General features: G+C 40.1%; 2 protein-coding genes across 2 annotated transcripts in view; one reads left to right on the forward strand and one right to left on the reverse strand.

Annotated features, from left to right (window-relative positions):
• The window catches only part of LOC126695862 (disease resistance protein SUMM2-like), a 79,510-nt gene that overhangs the window by 15,305 nt on the left and 44,596 nt on the right, over positions 1-19,609 (reverse strand). The gene's annotated exons all lie outside the window — the stretch shown is intronic.
• LOC126695863 (uncharacterized) lies at positions 14,930-15,794 on the forward strand. The gene is made up of 2 exons (XM_050392661.1): positions 14,930-15,154; positions 15,238-15,794. Exons 1-2 carry the CDS (start codon positions 14,930-14,932, stop codon positions 15,769-15,771), a joined length of 759 nt encoding a protein of 252 aa, XP_050248618.1. The 3' UTR covers positions 15,772-15,794.

Below are 19,609 nucleotides of genomic sequence, written 5' to 3' on the forward strand. Positions count from 1 at the left end.
AGCCCAAATAAGTTGGTTTGCCTAAGTAAAACTAAACGCAAGGGCCAGTTTCTTTTACAAGAGCTAGATCTGAATAATCTAAGCTCAAAACACAGAAAGGGGAAACTTCAGGTATGTGAGGTCCTGGATGAGAATGAGAATATGAATTGTCAAGGGTTAGGGACTCCTTTGGCAATTTGTACACTCACCAAGGAGGTGAAGAAACAAAACCCCGTGGTGGTGTTCTTAACAGAGACAAAGGCGAATACCGATAGGATGAATGGTTTTCAACATAAGTTAGGACTAACTCAGGGGATTATTGTACCAAGTGATGGAAAGAGTGGTGGGTTAGCGATGCTCTGGAGGGAGAGTATGGATATTCGATTTAAAAGTTGTTCGTACTCGTACACAGATGTTGTAGTTCATGGTGTGGGTAAGGACGGTCTGTAGAGGATCTCTAGTTTCTATGGGCATCCGGATATGAGCAAAAGGTAGAGCTCTTAGCAACTGATAGAAGCCCTCCATGCCTAATGTGTGATGTCATGGGTGGTATGTGGGGATTTTAATGAGATTTTGCATCCAAATGAGAAATTGGGCTAGAAGGAGAGAGATGCAAATCAGATTAAGGACTTCCGCTTAGTAAGTGTGGTTTGGTTGATTTAGGTTTTGTGGGGCAAAAGTTTACCGGGTGTAATGGACGGCATGGGGAGCAATGTACACTCCCCAATGAAGCTTGGTTTCAGCTCTTCCCCGAGGCCAAGGTCTTCCACATTTCGATGTCAGCATCGGATCATTTTTTGTTGGCCTTGTCCTTGAACAAGAATCAGCAACAGAAGCGAAATAAAAAAAGGTTCATGTTTGAAGCAATGTGGGTGAGAGAGGCTGAATGCAAAGAAATTGTAGACATGGCTTGGAACTCGTATACACTGGACTCAGCTATGCCTATCCAGGGAAGGATCGAAAGGTGTCAAAGCCAATTGAAAGGGTGGAATCAGAACAAATTTGGAAATGTGCATAAGAGTTTAAAGCAAAAACAAGATTGCCTTCAACAGCTTGAGTCCCTTAATATGCTCCACGATATAGCAGAGGAGATAAGTGCAGTCTGCAAGGAGATAAATGAGCTCCACATCAAGGAAGAAATTATGTGGAACTAGTGGTCTCGAGTGCTTTGGTTACAAAATGGAGATAGGAATACGAAATTCTTCCATGCTTCAGCCAGCCAAAGACAACAGAAAAATAGGATAGGGGGTCTAATGGATGTGGGAGGTATATGGCAGGAGGAGCAAGAAGCAACAGAGAAGATCATCCTGGAATATTTCTCATCAATATTTGGTTCAGACCATCCTTCAAACTTTGGAGCAAGTTTGGAGGCAGTGAGCAAGAGGGTGACACCTAAGATGAACAATGTGCTACTGGGAAGTTTTAAGGTGGATGAAGGGTGGCGAGTGCTCCAACAAATGCACCCCACAAAATCTCTCGAGCCTGATGGTATGTCTCCCATTTTTTATCAGAAATACTAGGATATTGTTGGTGTTAATGTTTCAAATTGTGTACTGCAAGCTCTTAATACAGGTGTGATGCCAAGGGGTATTAATAATACATATATTTGTCTAATTCCTAAGATCAAAAACCCACAAAAGATAATGGATTATCGCCCAATCAGCCTATGTAATGTGATTTATAAGTTAATATCAAAGGTTTTGGTGAATAGGCTGAAGAAAATCATACATGAGGTGATTATTGAAGTACAAAGTGCCTTCGTTTCGGGGCGACTCATAACTGATAATGTGGTGGTGGCTTTCGAAACCATGCATAGAATTGCCAAAAGGAAAAAAGGGAAGGAATGTTTAATGGCTATTAAATTGGACATGAGCAAAGCCTATGACCAGGTAGAATGAGATTACCTTGAGGTCATTATGAGGAAGATGGGGTTTAGTGAGAGATGGATCTCCCTAGTAATGATGTGCGTGACTACGGTGTCCTATGAGCTATTTATTAATGGGGAACCCAAAGGGAAAATCACACCATCTAGGGGCCTACGCCAAGGCAACCCTATTTCCCTTTATTTGTTCCTTTTGTGTGCGGAAGGGTTGTCTGCGTTGATCAGAAAGAAGGAAGCCGTGGGGTAGCTAAGGGGGGTGGGAGTGAGTAAACAAGCACCATTGGTTTCGCATCTTTTCTTTGTGAATGATAGCATAATATTCTGTAGAGTTACAATGGAGGAATGTAAGCAAGTGGCTGAGGTCTTAGATATATATGAGAAGGAATCAGGGCAAAATATTAACAGGGATAAAACTTCCTTGTTTTTCAGCAAGAACACAAGGGTTGATATCCAAAATGGGGGAAGGACACATTCGGTGCATAGATTGTACAACAACACATGAAATACTTAGGTTTGCCCCTGATGGTGGGAAGGGAAAAGAAAAAGGCTTTCAATCGTATTAAAGACTAGGTAAGCAGGAAAATATCGGGATGGAATGGGAAATTGTTGTCCAATGCCGGAAGGGAAATCTTAATGAAGGTAGTTGCACAAGCCACACCTACCTATACCATGAATTGTTTCAAGCTTCCTGACTCTTTATGCTTAGAAATAAACTCTTTGGTTGGGGGTTTCTGGTAGGGAAAGAAAGAAAATGCTTAGAAGATGGGAAAACCTATGCAAACCAAAGAAGGAGGGTAGTATGGGTTTTCAAGACTTGAAAGCGTTCAATCTTGCGCTCCTAGCCAAATAAGGGTGGGGAATACAGCAAAGACCAAGCTCCCTAATCCACAGAGTGCTTAGAGCAAAGTATTTTGCAAACTCCTCCTTTTTGGATGCTCAGGTGGGGAAAAACCCTTCCTACATATGGAGAAGCTTGATGGTAGCCAAACCAGTGTTAAGGGAAGGGATTAGATGGTGTGTGGGTGACGAAAAGAGCATAAAGATCTGGGGTGATGCGTGGATTCCTTCCACGTTGTCAGGCAGAATTATCTCACCTAGGCCTACAATGGAAATAAGGTAGAGTGTGGCCAACATGATTGCACATGACAAAGCTGAGTGGAATGTTGATTTAGTAAGAAGCATTTTCCTCCCCCTCAAAGCAGAGACCATCCTAAATATCCCAATTAGCACCATGAATCCGGCGGACTCCCAAGTGTGGGCTAAAACCCCCAATGGCATCCTTTATGTCAAGAATGCTTACAAAGTGGCAGTCAAGTACTTAGAGGTCTCAAAGTGAATTGAAGGCAAACCTGGTTGCTCTGATACATCTAAAATGGAGGCTATTTGGAAGCTTATATGGAGCTTGAAGTGCCCAAAACAAGTTAAGCACTTCCTATGGAATGCTTGCAAAAATGCCCTGCCCACGAAACAATGTCTAATGCACCGAAAGGTTGTTAAGGAGGACAAGTGTGACTTGTGTGCGAAGAGTGAATCATCAGGTCATATATTATGGGGGTGTAAAGTTGCAAAAGAAGCCTAGAGTGAGACAATGTTCAAGCTTGATAGACTAGACCGACCCTCAAAGGACTTCCTTGATGTGGTCTGGTTGCTAATGGCATCTTCAAGTGAGAAGGATTGGGAGAAGTTTGCTGTCACAGCTTGGCTACTATGGAACAACAAAAATTCTGTCAGGTTTGGGGGTAAGTGCAAGAATGGGAAGACCATTGAAGGGGAAGCAAGGAAATATGTGGAAGAATTTTGAGAAGCATGCTTGACTGAGTGCCAAGAAGCCCAACCAGCCCCTCGTTTTAAACATTGGACTCCTCCCCCTCAAGGTATGTATAAGTTAAATGTTGATGCTGTTGTGTTTAAGGAGCAAAGGTGTTGTGGAATTGGGGTGGTCATTAGAAATGACAAAGGGCAGATGATGGGTGCACCATGTAAGAAGATACCTTTGCCTTGGGAAGCTTTAGAAGCTAGAGCAAAAGCTACTAAAACAAGTATTATGCTAGCTTGGGACCTGGCTTTGAAGGACATTGTGGTGGAAGGGGACTCTCAATTAGTGATGAATGCATTAAAAGGGTCTATAATCCTAGCCTTGGCCATCCAAAAGAGTGTAGAAGGCTCACATTGGTGTTTAAGTCATTTCAAGTCTTGGAGGATTGCACACGTCAAAAGAAACAACAATGGTGCTGCTCACTTACTTGCTAGGAATGCCTTGTCTGTTGATGATTGTGTAATATGGGTGGAGGATACTCTCCCTATCATTGAACTCCAAATTCAAAATGATGTAATTGCAATGGACTTCGGTCTGTATCAATGAAATCCAGTTATAAGTTTACAATCAAAAATAAAAAATAAAAGCAAGGCATTCCACTGATAATGTCTTGGAAAAATTTACAAGATGTATATGATAGTGGAAAGTTTTTTAAGACGGTTCATAAATTGTAAGAATTAAAAGAGAGGTTTGTTTTCTTTACCATTATGGGAATTTTATTCTTTTTGGCCCCTTAGGGCATTAGGGCATTAGCATCCAGTTTCTAGAAAATATTTCATTTTACTATTTCAAAAGTTACTTTATCTACTATATCATGTCATTTTACAATACACCCAATATTTCAACTTTTATTTTACCATACAACACATTAAAATAATATATCTACACAATAAAATAATATAACCCAATACCCAAATAAAACCCAATAATATATTATTTTAAAATTATATGATCTTGCTACAGTAGTTTCTAAATGTAGGATATTATTGTAGCTCAATTGTAATTTTTTTTAACAATTAGCATGTTGGGTAATGCTTTCCTTTTCTGTTTTGATGCTAAAATATAGCATTTTAGGAGTTTTACAAGTGTGATACTAATGCTCTTAGGGAAATCTAATTAACTTCAATTTGGCAATGGTGAAACAATGAAGGAGAGGAAGAGAACACAAAAGGTAGCATCTAAAAAACACAGTAAGTTTAGACTTTAGAATCACAATTTTTGTTCAAGGTAGTAATTTACTAATGGTAATTATTAGACAACAAAGTTGTCACGCCCCGAACCCAAGAAAGAGCTAAGCATGTGACGACAGTCATACACTTATAAAGTTTACGCCCTATAAGTGTGAAAGGCCTTCTTAACAACTAAAGAATTATTCTCAAAGAAAATTTCATCAATAAAATTTAAAAATATATTCAATAATGCAATTCTAAAAAGATCTCCAAATAATAATCTTCCAACATCAAAATAAAAAATAAACTAAATCTTTCAAGACTAAAAGTCTACACAAATAGTAATTTTAAACATAAAAGTTCAAATCTTATTCCATTGATTTCCTTATCTCCACTCATGCGCACATCCCAGTGGAAGACCAAACATATGCTACTCTTCCTAATTAGAATTTGAAAGGGGAAAGAGGGGGGTGAGTTGACAACTCAATAAGTAACCAAAGACCTAATAAGTTCTATCAAGCAAATAGATCTATAAAATAATAAGTTGTATATAGATCAAATATTTTAAATCTTACAAATATATCATAGATGAATTAGAAATTAATCTGTTTTCCATATATATCAAAGTTATAATTTACAATAGGTTTCAAAAACACATATGCACTTTCAAGGACTTAAAACAATTCAAATATTCAACATAATTTATATTCATAATGATTTTTGTGACTATGATCACGCTATATCCTCATGACTAGGCATTAGATTCAAATGAAACTAGTTCTGTGCTAATGTATATCTCCCATTAGCTAGGTCCAGAAACACGATAGGCTCGTGATGTCCTAGATAGAACTAGTTTCAGTACCAATGAAAAACCCCCATTGGGGGTATTAGAGTACCAATGAATAACCCCATTGGCTGGGTATCAGAATCAAAACATAGTCAAATTGTCTAAAATTATATATATCATATCATAGTTCAAACAAAAATATATTTCATTCAAATACATACATAAAATCATATATTTAGTAAATCAAATATATTTGTGATAATTCTGTAGGGGTGATAGGCCCAAGAGCCCATATCTATGTATATATTGGGCTAGGGGCTCATTCCGAGGACATTAAGTAGTTTAAAGACGAGTAAATACTTTCACGGGAATCCACGTTGATAAGTGAAGAGGTGAAGTCTAATTATAATCACCCCAAAGGGCGGTCCGAGGAGGAATGCATACTAGGTTAGGCAAAGCTGAGGTTAGAGGGTGCGGTTTGCCATCAAGAACAACGTTCTGGACTATTCCACAGATGAGGTTAAGTATCGGGAAGGAACAGGACAGAGGAAAGTTATGAAATATCTAAGAAAAAGTTGCTATCACCGCATTGAATGCTCTGCTGCTAACTCTCTAGCCGCATTAATGAAGAAGTGATACTTGAACAGTAGTTTTCAGCCTTACAGCTACTACCCAAAGACTTCAAAAAGGTGTTGATGAGAAAAGGATTAACACCAACAATCTGATCTGCACGTGGAGAGTAGAGATGAAAGGGGAAGATAGTATAAAATAGAAGAGAAACCTTAAGAGAAACGGATCATAGAATTGAGAAAGAAACACTGTAACAATTAGAGTTGTATTTGTAACCAACTTCAAGTAATATATACAAGAACTGATCTCCACCAACAATCTGATTTGCACGTGGAGGGTAGAGATGAAAGGGGAAGATAGTATAAAATAGAAGAGAAACCTTAAGAGAAAGGGATCAAAGAATTGAGAAAGAAACACTGTAACAATTAGAGCTGTATTTGTAACCAACTTCAAGTAATATATACAAGAATTGATCTTCTCGAACTGTACCGAAGATGATTTTTCTTAGATAAATCTAGTCTACTTTTACTTTGTTGTTATCTGGATCCATTATAACTGCCATCCAACTCATTAAAACCTAGTTTTTCAACCCACTATCTACAAATTCAATGTACTGGGCTTTTTGGGTCTAAATTCTTTTATCATCTGGGCTTAGGGTTCGAATTGCATCCTTATAGTAACAATTGTAAATAATTTTCAGTAGTTAAAATACGCAAAATAAAACCAATTAAGATAAAGTTACTTACTTCAGCTTGCTTACCACAAAGAACTTCTCCCTAACACTTTCTCTAAAATCCTTAGATATCACCTAACTATTTTTAAGCCCTACACTCAATAATCAAATAATTCAAAAAAAAAACTTATAACAGTACCCGACTAAAAGAGAGACTACTAAAAAATATCCAATAACTATCTACTGTTATCTCACATCAAAATTCCATCTAATCATAATTTTATATATATATATTTTTTTTTCTACCACAAATAAAGCCGTAAAGATAAGACCATGACTCGTATTACTATGTAGGCACGTGAGGCATCCTCAAGTACCCATGCTCCTTTGTTTCTTTTTATTTTTTATTTTTATTTTTTTTTATTTAACACTATAATTTATGACTTGTCAGACTTCATTGACTTCCTATTCACCCTACCAAAGCCAATAAACAAAATATAATAATGAAAAGAAGATGAAGGCTGCCTTGTTTCTTGTTTAATCTTTCATCTATACTGACACACTCACATCACCAATAAGATGCTGCTGCTGCATTGACTTTCCTATTCACCAAAAGTACAACTTTCTAAGGCAAAAACTGTGTAGAACCGAAACTAATGGCCATTCCTAAGAAACATTCGCATTTGTAATTTTTATCATCTTCTATTTTACCATCTTAAAAAGTTACTTTATTAATTATATTATATATTTTTAAAACACAATCAACATTTCAATTTTTATTTTCCTATTCTACTCATATATATTATCCACTAAAATAATATAATATATAATTTTTGTGCTGCTACTATAGTGCTATAGTGGTCTTCTGAAATTAAAATATATTATAATTTTTACAATTGAGTTACAAGAACATCCTACATTAGGATGACACTGTAGCACAATTGCAAAAAAATTTACAATTTTCAAATTTCACAAGTCCGGCTACTAGGCTCTTTTTATGCCTTGAAGCTAAATTTCCCCTACATTTCCCATTTACAACCAATAAGAATGCTCTAACCTTCTACAAATTCATCTATACTTACAAACCGGACCCACCATGACCATGCCTAAATTTTCTGCAAATCAATCTACATTTAACGCAATAGTGGCGTAGGAAAAGAATCACTATTATCGAAACAGTATAGTCACCAAAAATATAATTTAATTCCTTCTTCGGTCACATTATAAAATTCATTGAGTATTTAAATAGTTTCACTTTTGGTCAAAATACCCACATAAAAAAAATACTCTAATTTTAAATAAAGTTTAGATTTAGCAAGAAAAAGATTCTTAGGCTCTTACCTTAATTATACAGTCAAACCTTCTCTACTTGAGTATTTCGGGTAGTCTATTCTCTCAAAATATCTGTTATTATACGCTGACTTAAATTAGACTAGGGCAAATTATAACTTACCCACCTTTGGTTTGGCTGAAATTTAAGTTGTCTATCTGTGGTTTGAAATTTAGCACTTTACCCACCTGAAATTAGCTCAGTTAAAATTTTATAATCCACCTCTGTTAAAAATAAGGTTGAATATGTAATTTTGCTCCACTTTTATATCTCTCCCCTCCAACAACATAAAAATACAAGAGAAAATAAGATCAAAAGGTGGTTGGTAACAAATTTTACTCAATGTCTTAGCATTTCAAACTTGTATTTACACTCATAGCATCAAATGCACAGATTCAAAATACCGTAAAAGGATCATCAGATCTAGCAAACATATGAATTCCTTCATCAATTTTTAGCTTCATCAATTTTTAATTATAAAAATCTCAAACTAAAATCTTTCCAATCAATCTTAAACCCAAGCATCATTAGCACAGAACTCACAACCTAGATTTGCAAAAACCCAGCAACTTGCGCCAACACGAAGGCTCCCTCTTGCATCTTCGTGCGTCCCATACTCCCATTGAGTCTGCCAGTAAAGAAACCCTTCGTGGGTCCCATATAGACTCCCATCTTTGTGTCATTAAATTTATAGTTTGGCAAATGTAATTTCTTTGAATTTAATGCATTTTTTTTTAGGCACGGGACGCGTATTACAGTGGCAAACCTTCGATAGTTGATGACATGTTTGATAGAGTAGAGGTCAACTTGATTAACTCTTTTCAATCTCAATTTGCAACTGAAATTATCATTTCTGTGATGTCTATTGGTCTATGAGGTTTAACAAGTTGTTATATGATGGCATTTAAAGCTAAGGTGGTATGATTCGAAATCAATTGTCAAGTATCCTCGTTGTAGTCTTAGGCAGCATTCAACTTACATAGATGCAGATGTAATTCTCTTTTGAACATTTATTCTTTTTCGTAAAATCTTCTCATGTATCCTCTCGCTGCGTGTGTCTTTTCTATCAACTCAAAAACTGAATTGTTAGAGATATCAAGGCTCGAGCTTGTTTGTAGGTAGTTATTGGTAATGCAAACGCTAAGACACCAACCACTTTTTGATCTTATTTTCTCTTATGTTTTTATGTTTTTGGAATAGAGAGACATAAAAGTGGAGCAAAACTACATATTTAGTCTTGTTTTTAATAGAGGTGGGTTACAGAATTTTAACTGAGCTAACCTCAGCTGGGTAAAGTGCCAAATTTCAAACCACAGGTAGGTAACTTAAATTTCAACCAAACCACAAGTGAGTAAGTTGTAATTAACCCATTAGACTATATATTGCTAGGGTTTCAACCTTATTTTCTAAAATCCCCTTAGTAATATTAATTATAAAAATTGAACCCATAAACAAACTTACTTAAATACATCTCCTTTTATTTTTTTTTCCAGGTATTACAAAAGTAGTATCAATAATGAATTCACAACTCCGTTATTAAATTTGTTACGAAGAATTTTTGTGTTTGTGTGGCATTGCTCAAAAGGAGTGTGAAAGAACACTACGTGGAAACGGACAAAACAAGAGTTGGGTTGTGTTAGAGATAGGCCAAGTGGGATCCAATGAGAAGCCTGGGTTGGGACTTGGGAGTTGGGACATATGGGCCAAATCTAATTAATAAAAGGTGTGAGCTTGAGAGTTGTGTGACTGCGCCCAAGATTCACATAAAAGAGCATAAGTGTTGACATTCAATGGTGTTACATCAAAAACGAACGACAAAGTGCACCCCCATAGATAAGCATATGGTATTGACGACAATGGTGTTGCATCCAAGAGAAATGATAAAACATGAGATTCCAATGGATGAGTGTGTGGGGCTAACATGCGATTCCCCATTTCACGCCTCAGGGATGAAGTAAAAAGCTATAAATAATAGGAATCTAGTACGAACTTGAGAAATTAATATAATAAAATTGAATTTAAACTTTTGTATTATTAATCGTTTCGTTATATGTTATATAAGATCTCACTTGGAGGGTTTCATTGTATAATAATCTGGTAAATTAGAAAATAAGAAAGATGTAATGCTTTAAACTTTGTGTCTCGTGGTCGTAGGCTGTTATGATGGATCAATTTTTACAGTTTTTAATTTTGTTGTGTATTACTAGGGAGAAACATTAAACAGAAAATCCTATTTAATGCCTATAACAAGAAGAATTGGCAATATTGTTGAAAAGCATTACAGGTGCAGTTGTTGACTCCCCCAACTTCAATGTTGTGGCAAATGAAGTTGTTGGCAATTGCTACCTTGATGCTTGTTGAAATTAGGAGGAAATAAGAAACAAAAACACGGGGTAATGCAGAGTTAAATTGCAACAACTAAAGAAGTCTATAACCATTACTAAAGATGAACTTGTCCTCTAGTACTGAGAGACACTATGCTGCACTCAAATTTTTTTTTTTCAATTGTTCAATATTCATTTGTCTTTAATGTCTAAATTTTTTAAGAATGCGATCAGAAGAAAGGACTCAATGCTCTCTTACATTTTTTTTTTTTCCTCATTTCAAAGCAATTTCTTTTACTGTTTTACACAATCCTAAAGAAAAATACTACATCTATGTTTTGAGTCAATTTTTTCAGTTCAAAATTGGTAGAAGTTGTCCAAGTTTGACAAATGGGATCACCCATTAGTGGACATGACTAGGCTTAGGAAGATGGCCTCACTTCATTAATGGCATTAACTCAATACAATAACAAAATTTACAAAATACAAGATACAATGAAATTGAAAGTTTTAATTACATGGATTGAAGGGAAATTAGCCAACACACTAAAATCCACACAAAATTTTTATCAGCTAATCAAATTTTAACAAATTTTGGATAATTTGTAAATTGGTTATACAAAATGGCCAATGAAGAGAGCCAGTAATCAAGGATACAAAATCCATGACATGAGGCTAGGAAAAGCACCATTCCTGACAAGGTTAATGGTCTCCTGCAAACCAAACTACTAACATACGCCAAAACGAATCCTTCTTTACTAACATACGCCAAAACGAATCCTTCTTTATTCCCATCTGGATGCCTTTTAAAATTTAGTCAAAGGAAAGAAATTGTCCTGTTTATTCATTTATTCCTTTGCTATATGTTTCATTTGCAATTGCAGTAGAGACTACATGGTTGATGTTCACAAAGACTTGCTTATGGCTATTGTTAAAACAACTGGGTTGTGGGTTGTATGCATAACGGATGGAGGTTATAAATTACTCCACATAGTTTTTTTTCCAGTCAATGCTAATCAATGTAATTTTGTTTCTGAAAATCTTGGCATAAATTTTAGAGTGTTGCATTTGCTTTTGTCTTCTTATGGTGCAACACTTATCAATGAAATTAATTTGGAGATACAATCGGATGCATTGAATTGACTCAATTGAGTCTCTAAATGATTCAAACTCTATGAACATTGCCATGGTAATTACCAATGGGGAAGTGCTGCTTTCAAAGTTAAAAAAGAACAGGCTGTGAAGCAGGACACATCTTGGATATCATGACTGTTACTGAAGCAGTTGAAAATTGGAAAAGTCAATATACATAAAATTGCAGGGAACTAGTTATTGTAAGTACTACATGATATATTCACAATTTTTTTTTTTTGGGCCATTTCTAACCCCAAATCAAACAAATTATTACATTACCAAAATCGGACATATAGAAACACAAAGATAACAATAATTTCACACATTAAACTTTATATTAGAGGATTGATCATTGGGCTTCTTGTCCTCCTCTTTCTACGAATTCATCAAGCGTGACATCTCAAAGATTTAGGGTTTTTTTTTTGGGCTCTGAATCTTTCCCTTACAAAACCAAATCAAGCATAAATATTGGAAACAAAACAAATTGGAACTCAAATACCTTATCAAAACTAATCTAGCCAAAATACTCAAACCTAAATCATATTTAACAGCCAAATTAAAAAAAAGAAAGAAAGAAAAAATTTACCGTTAACAATTTTGGTAGCTTGATGGTGGAGGGAGGCTGGGCCGGAGGCCCTTGGATCTCTCTCTGTTTTGTTTTGTTTTTCTCTCTCTTCTCATATAAACCCAACATAGTTTCAAACATGTAACTAAAACACATCACAACAAGAACAAAGGTCTTCATTGATAGCTGTAAACAAGTAGCACCTTTGTGATCCCACAGCAAGCATTGACCACCTAGGGTACAATGAAGATAAATGTTACAGTTATATATGAAATCAAACCAGAACAAGTTCAGGAGAAACCAACATTAATAGAAAATTGCAGAAAGCTATGTACCCGGTATGCTTGCTGATGACGTCGAAAATCGTCACCAATGGGTCACACCGTACTCGCGACTCGAATCGAACCTGCACGACAAGAACAATCGACGGACGTCCTTCAGAGAGCACCGGTGTGGTGCCGGCCAAAGGTTCTCCGACGGTCAAGTTAGAATTGTTCTGTTTTACTTAGAGCGGTAGAGAGGGTCAATTAAAGCGTACCTCGATTTCTGGGGGTATTATGCCTTTTATAGTGTTAAAGGGTTGACTTTTCCTTTTTGGTTTCCACATCTTTTCAATGTGGGACTCTACTCCCAATTCTCCTAAGCGTGGTGAGCAAGGATTCCCATTTCCGGATCATGGGGTCTTTCTGGGCTATGGACGTTTCGGATCTGGGCCCTTACAATGTCAGTCAGTGATGGGCCTTCGAAGCTAGGACCATCATCATACAGGCCCAAGAGACCCAGTCCGTCAGGCCCATTAAGGTAAGCCATTAGGCCCAATATTTTATCATCTTCAGTTGCCCCCTTCACCCCAATGGTCCGTCACTTTTTGGGTCAAAGGATCAATGGGGTGACGGTCCTTACGTATGGGTATGACGGTCAATCTATAACGGAATCAGGCAAGATAGAACGACGGTTCCAGATGGGTCAACCCGTCATAGTAAGATCTCATCCCGTTGACGGAGACATGACGGGTACTAGTCTGTTGTTACGTACGGACAGGCTGTCAGCATTTATTACGCATGCCACGTGTCGCTCTCTGAATGGTCGTTGTATGGGATCGAAGTGTCGCTTCGTCTTCCGTGCACCTCCTATATATATAAGGCGCCTCATTCTCTCATTTTTCAATTTTCACTCAGAAAACATTTGTCAGAGCGAAGCCGTCAGCCTTGTCAGAGCAGCCCGTCGAGGACAAATATCTGTTGATTACGCCAACCGTCACCTATCCTCTGCTAAGTTTGGTAAGCGCTTTTAATTTACACTAGTCAAGTTACATTTCCGTCCATGCGTTGTTGTTAGGCTTTCCATACCCGTCAACACTTTCAAACCCGTCGGTCTTAGGTTTCATTGTCAATTGTAGGAAATGTCTAGTGCGTCAAGTAACCAGTCGGTGGTTCGTGATGGGACGGAATACGAGGATGTATACCCGTCCGGTCATAAAGACCAAGAGAGCCCCGACGAAGATAGGAGTCCGTCTGCCTCCTCTTCATCCTCAACAAATGAGGATGTGGAGATAGTCGAAGTAGATGGTTCCGATGACGACGGGGATCAACCACTGGAGTCCGTTGTAGGCGCTGATGGACTAAGGCAGTTCATCATGTTGCCAGAGTGGACTGTGCATAGGTTTACATCCGTCATCAGGGAGAAACATTTCAGCACCTTCAGGACCAACTTCCAAATCCCAGACTATGTCTCCATCCGTCTACCATATGTGTCGGAGAAGTGTTATTACGAAGGGGTAGACGGTGTAGGAGTGTACGAGCAGGCATTGAAGGCTGGACTTCGATTCCCGCTTTCTACACTTCATAGGGAACTCTTGCAGTATCTGGGGTTGTCCGTCACCCAGATATCCTCTAACGCCTGGAGGGTCTTCATAGCCATAGAGATTCTTTACGGTGCAATGTCAAACGGGGAAAGAAAATTGACGGTCCGTGAATTTCTTCACTGTTACCGTCCAGACGAGATTTCTGGATCAAGGGGGATGTACAGTTTTGCCAGTCGGAGCCCCTTGTTGAAGGTGATCTTTGAGACCCCAGACTCAAATAGAGATTGGAAGAGTCGGTACTTCTTCCTGGAGGGTGACAGATGGATGAACCATCCAGGGGAGACGGATTACATGCCCGTCGACACAACTTGGGCAGTTATAAATCAGACACGTATGTATCCGTCTAATTTTGTACTGCCTTTCATATCCGTCCAGTTATATGTGTATATCTTGATCATTTTTCTTTGCAGGTAGACGGCGCCCTCAAGTCAGCCTCGAGGAGTTTAGCTTCCTTGAAAAGGTTTGCAAGAAGACTACGCCGGAGGAAAGGACTTGGGCTAAGTTGGTGAACCCGAGGACCATACACTGGTACTGCGACGGTCCTGAGCCCACCCAAGAAGCAATAAGATACAACGAGCGAGTTCATAGACGTAAGCCCGTCGACTTTACTTTGCCATTTACTTAGCTTTATTTTGTTTTAATTTCATCCGTCATTATTTACAGTGATGGATGACGCAAAGAGGAGAGCTTTGATCAAGTCCCAAGCCGTCAAGAAGAGGGAATCCGGCGAGGAGGTTCCTAAGGTGTCAGCTTCAGTCCCTAAGAGGAAACTGACGACAAAATCCGACCGTCCATTTAAGCAACCAAAGGTCTCTCTTGAACCTGTGGTTGGCTTAATGGCTGAGGGTAACAAGGCCGTCACCCCAGCGAAGCAGGGGAAGGGTAAGGGATTGATGACGGTCCCAGACGGTAAGCAAGAGAGACCTCATTCCCTTCTCCGTGATGACTCCAAGTATGCATTGGAGAAGCTGTCGTCCATCATCACGGCAGAAGACTATGAAGACCTGGGAAACCATTCGACGGAGGCCATGGGGGAGACGGGCCTCTTTGCCGTCGCTCAGGTTGGTTATGTTTGTCAAATAAGTTTTTATTTTTCTTTATTGTTGCTACTTACATTATGTGACGGTCTCTTTTCTATTTGCAGTCCTTGGTCATGATGAAGGGACTACTTGACCGGTGTCTCAACCGTGAGAGTACCTTGGACCGGGTGCGCGCGAAGGCGCAGCAGACGGAGGAAGAGCTCGGACAACTTCATAAATGGAGGTCCAAGATGGAGAAGAAGCTGGAGCTTTCTGAGCAGGCGAGGAAGGAGCTGGAGGAGAAGACGGCCACTTCGCTGACGGCCTTAGAGAATAAAGAGGCTGAAATCAAACAACTCAAAGAAGAGCTCCGTCAGGCGAAAGTGGCAGCCGTCGAGGAGTATCGATGCTCGGAGTCCTGTTTGGGCGAGCTGTCGGACTCCTTCCTTCAAGGCTTCGATGATTCTCTCCGTCAAGTCAAGAATGCTTATCCAGAGCTGGATTTGACAATGGTCAAACTTGAGGACCAAGCCCAGACTTCTGCCCTCCCCGTCGCCTCCGAAAATACGGAGGACCTTTTTGGCGACGGTGCTGCTCAAGGAGACGGAGAGTCCGCCCCGTCGAAGGATGTCCCAGTTGCTGAACCAAAGGAAGTTTAACGTCTATGTAATTCATTTTTTTTTTTTTTTTTTTTTTTTTTTTTTTTTTTTTACATTTTAAGACAATCCGTCCTTTTCAATTGTATTAAACATTTGCCTTTGGGGCTTTTTGCTTAATGTTCAGATATGCTTTTTATAATTGTTTGGTATTCTGTCTAAAGCTCCGTCTTCCTTCTTGAGGAAGGATTTATTGTGAGAATATTTGTTCATCTGTGATGCTCCGTCCACATTGCAGACTTGTTATCTTGTGTTGATTGAGCAACTACATCCGTGAGGTTCGTTATGAGGAACCGTCCACTTTGTGACGTTATACATCACTTTTTTAAATGTAATGCCTGTTTAAAGGACTTGTAGAAAATTTTAACGTAGTTAGCTGCTCGTCCACTATATTTCATGTATTTCAACATCTTAGTGATCCGTCCGCTTTGTGGATTTATATTCGACCACCTTAGTGATCCGTCCATTTTGTGGACTTACGTTCGATCACCTTAGTGATCCGTCCACTTTGTGGACTTATATTTTATCACCTTAGTGATCCGTCCACTTTGTGGACTTATGTTTGATCACCTTAGTGATCCGTCCACTTTGTGGACTTATGTTTGATCACCATAGTGATCCGTCCACTTTGTGGACTTATATTTTATCACCGTAGTGATCCGTCCACTTTGTGGACTTATGTTCGATCACCGTAGTGATCCGTCCGCTTTGTGGACTTTATTTTATCACCGTAGTGATCCGTCCACTTTGTGGACTTATGTTTGATCACCATAGTGATCCGTCCACTTTGTGGACTTATGTTTGATCACCATAGTGATCCGTCCACTTTGTGGACTTATATTTTATCACCGTAGTGATCCCTCCACTTTCTGGACTTACGTTCGATCACCTTAGTGATCCGTCCACTTTGTGGACTTATGTTTGATCACCATAGTGATCCGTCCACTTTGTGGACTTATATTTTATCACTTTAGTAATCCGTCCATTTTGCGGACTTATGTTTTACGTCCGTCCATCTTGTGGACTTCATATTGTATCCGTCCATCTTGTGGGCTTAAGGTTATCATCCCTGTAGGGTGATCCGTCCACCTTGTGGACTTCGTATTGCATCCGTCCCTCTTGTGGACTTAAGGTTATCATCCCCGTAGGATGATCCGTCCACCTTGTGGACTTTGGGTGATCGTCCCTGTAGGACGATCCGTCCATCTTGTGGACTTAAGGTTATCATCCCTGTGGGATGATCCGTCCATCTTGTGGACTTTATTTTCGGTCCGTCCACCTTGTGGACTTAAAATGATCGTCCCTGTAGTATAATCCGTCCATCTTGTGGACTTCATTTTGTTTCCGTTAACTTTGTGGACGATTGTAATGACATACATTCAAGTAGAAGATCAAAATTGCATCTGATTATAGAAATGCGTAAAGGAAAAATGCCTGCCCCCTTGGGCTTAAAAAAGGCACGACAATATTGTAGCAAAAATAGTTAAATAGTGCCAAAAAGGTTAATAAAGCCAAAAAGTCTTAAAAGAGAAATTGGTTGTCGTGTCGCTATTACTGGTAGTATTTCCTCAAGTGCTCGGCATTCCACGGATGTGGTAGCTTTTCTCCGTCTATTGTCTCCAGGTGGTATGTTCCTTTCCTTTTCCACGACGCAACTCTGTAGGGTCCTTCCCAGTTGGGGCCGAGTTTTCCCTGTGTAGGGTCTCTAGTTGTACCCATGACCCTCCTGAGTACGAGGTCTCCTACTTGGAAGCTTCTTTGTCGGACCCGGGAGTTGAAATGTCTGGACATGCGATCCTGGTATCTAGCGATCCTCTGTTCTGCTGCCGACCTGACCTCATCTATAAGGTCCAGCTGTAGCCTCATGGATTCGTCATTCCTTCCCTCGTCGTGGTTGTGAACCCTGTAGCTTGTGAGTCCAATTTCTGCTGGGATGACTGCCTCGCTCCCGTATGTCAGTCGAAACAGTGTCTCTCCTGTCGGAGTCCTTGCCGTTGTCCTATACGAACACAGTATGCTTGGCAATTCTTCTGGCCATATGCCCTTTGCCCCCTCGAGCCGAGTCTCGATAATCTTTAGCAGGGATCGGTTTGTGACCTCAACCTGACCGTTAGCCTGAGGATGGGCGGGTGATGAGTAGTGGTTTTTTATTCCTAGCTGTGTACAGAAATCACGGAAGGGGCCGTTATCGAACTGCCTCCCGTTATCTGAGACAAGGACTCTAGGAATACCAAACCTACATACTATGTTCCGCCAGACAAAACTTCTAATGTTCTTTTCTGTAATGGTGGCCAAGGCTTCCGCTTCTACCCATTTCGTGAAGTAGTCAATACCCACTACCAAGAACTTTAGCTGCCTTATCGCCGTTGGGAAAGGTCCCATGATGTCCAGTCCCCACTGAGCGAACGGCCATGGAGCCGTTATGGGGGTTAGCTCTTCAGCTGGCTGTCCGATAAAATTGCTGAACCTCTGGCATTTGTCGCATCTTTTAACGTAGGACTCAGCATCCTTTTGCATGGTCGGCCAGTAATACCCAGCTCGTAACAGTTTGTGCACCAACGACCGCGATCCAGAATGATTCCCGCATATTCCTTCGTGTACTTCCCTCATCACGTAGTCTGCCTCTTCAACCCCGAGACATCTTAGGTAAGGACGGGAGAAACCTCTCTTGTAAAGAATGTCTTTTATCAAGACGAACCTTGCCGCTCGGACTTTTAGCTTTCTCGCTGCCTCCCTCTCTTCAGGCAATATCCCGTCCTTTAAGTATGAAGCTATCGGCGTAGTCCAGTTTCTTTCGGAGCGTATCTCCTGCATGTTGTCGGGGTCTATTAGCGGAAAGATTTGAACAAAGGGAAGTACATTACCCGGTGTTATCATATGCTCTGCTGAAGCGGCTTTGGCTAGCCGATCGGCGGGCTCATTGTCTCCCCTGGGGATCTGGACGAACATTGCTTTTAGCCCGTCGACTCTAGCCCTCACTTGATCAAGATATCTCTTCAACCTTTCCCCTTTACATTCATAATCTCCGTTTACTTGATTGGTCACGACTTGAGAGTCGCAATGCACGACCACACTTTCAGCTCCGGCGGCTTTGGCTAGGTCGAGTCTTGCTGCTACCGCTTCGTATTCTGCTTCATTGTTGGTAATGGGGAAGTCGAGACGGACCATACATTCAATCTCGTCTCCTTCAGGCGACAGTAATATTATGCCGGCTCCTCCGACTCGCTTATTGGATGATCCGTCGGTGTAGATGTTCCACTGGGGGGGTTCTTCTGTCCCCTTGTCCGCGTCATGCGTAAACTCTGCTATGAAGTCGGCTACAGCTTGTCCTTTAATGGCCACACGTGGACGGTACTTGATGTCAAACTCACTCAATTCTATCGCCCACAGCATCAGTCGACCTGCGGCCTCAGGATTACTTAGTGCCCTTCGCAAGGGCTTGTCGGTCATTACGTTCACGGTATGGGCTTGAAAGTAGGGCTTGAGCTTGCGGGCCGCCGTGACCAACGCAAAAGCGAGTTTCTCCATGGGTTGGTATCTTTCCTCGGCACCGCGGAGCGCCCGGCTGGCGTAGTACACGGGTTTCTGTGCCCTGTTCTCCTCTCTGATTAAGGCCGCGCTGACGGCCACAGTGGAGACAGCCAAATAGAGGAAGAGCTCTTCACCTGGTTGCGAGGGGCTCAGTAGAGGTGGTGAAGATAGGTAGGTTTTTAACTCCTCGAAGGCTCGCTGACACTCGTCCGTCCACTCGAATGACTTTTTCAATGTCCGAAAGAAGGGTAAACATTTGTCCGTCGCTCTCGACACGAATCTATTCAATGCCGCTACCTTGCCGTTAAGG

Source organism: Quercus robur, chromosome 8 (assembly GCF_932294415.1).
Source record: "Quercus robur chromosome 8, dhQueRobu3.1, whole genome shotgun sequence".
In the NCBI taxonomy this organism is placed as follows: Eukaryota; Viridiplantae; Streptophyta; class Magnoliopsida; order Fagales; family Fagaceae; genus Quercus; species Quercus robur.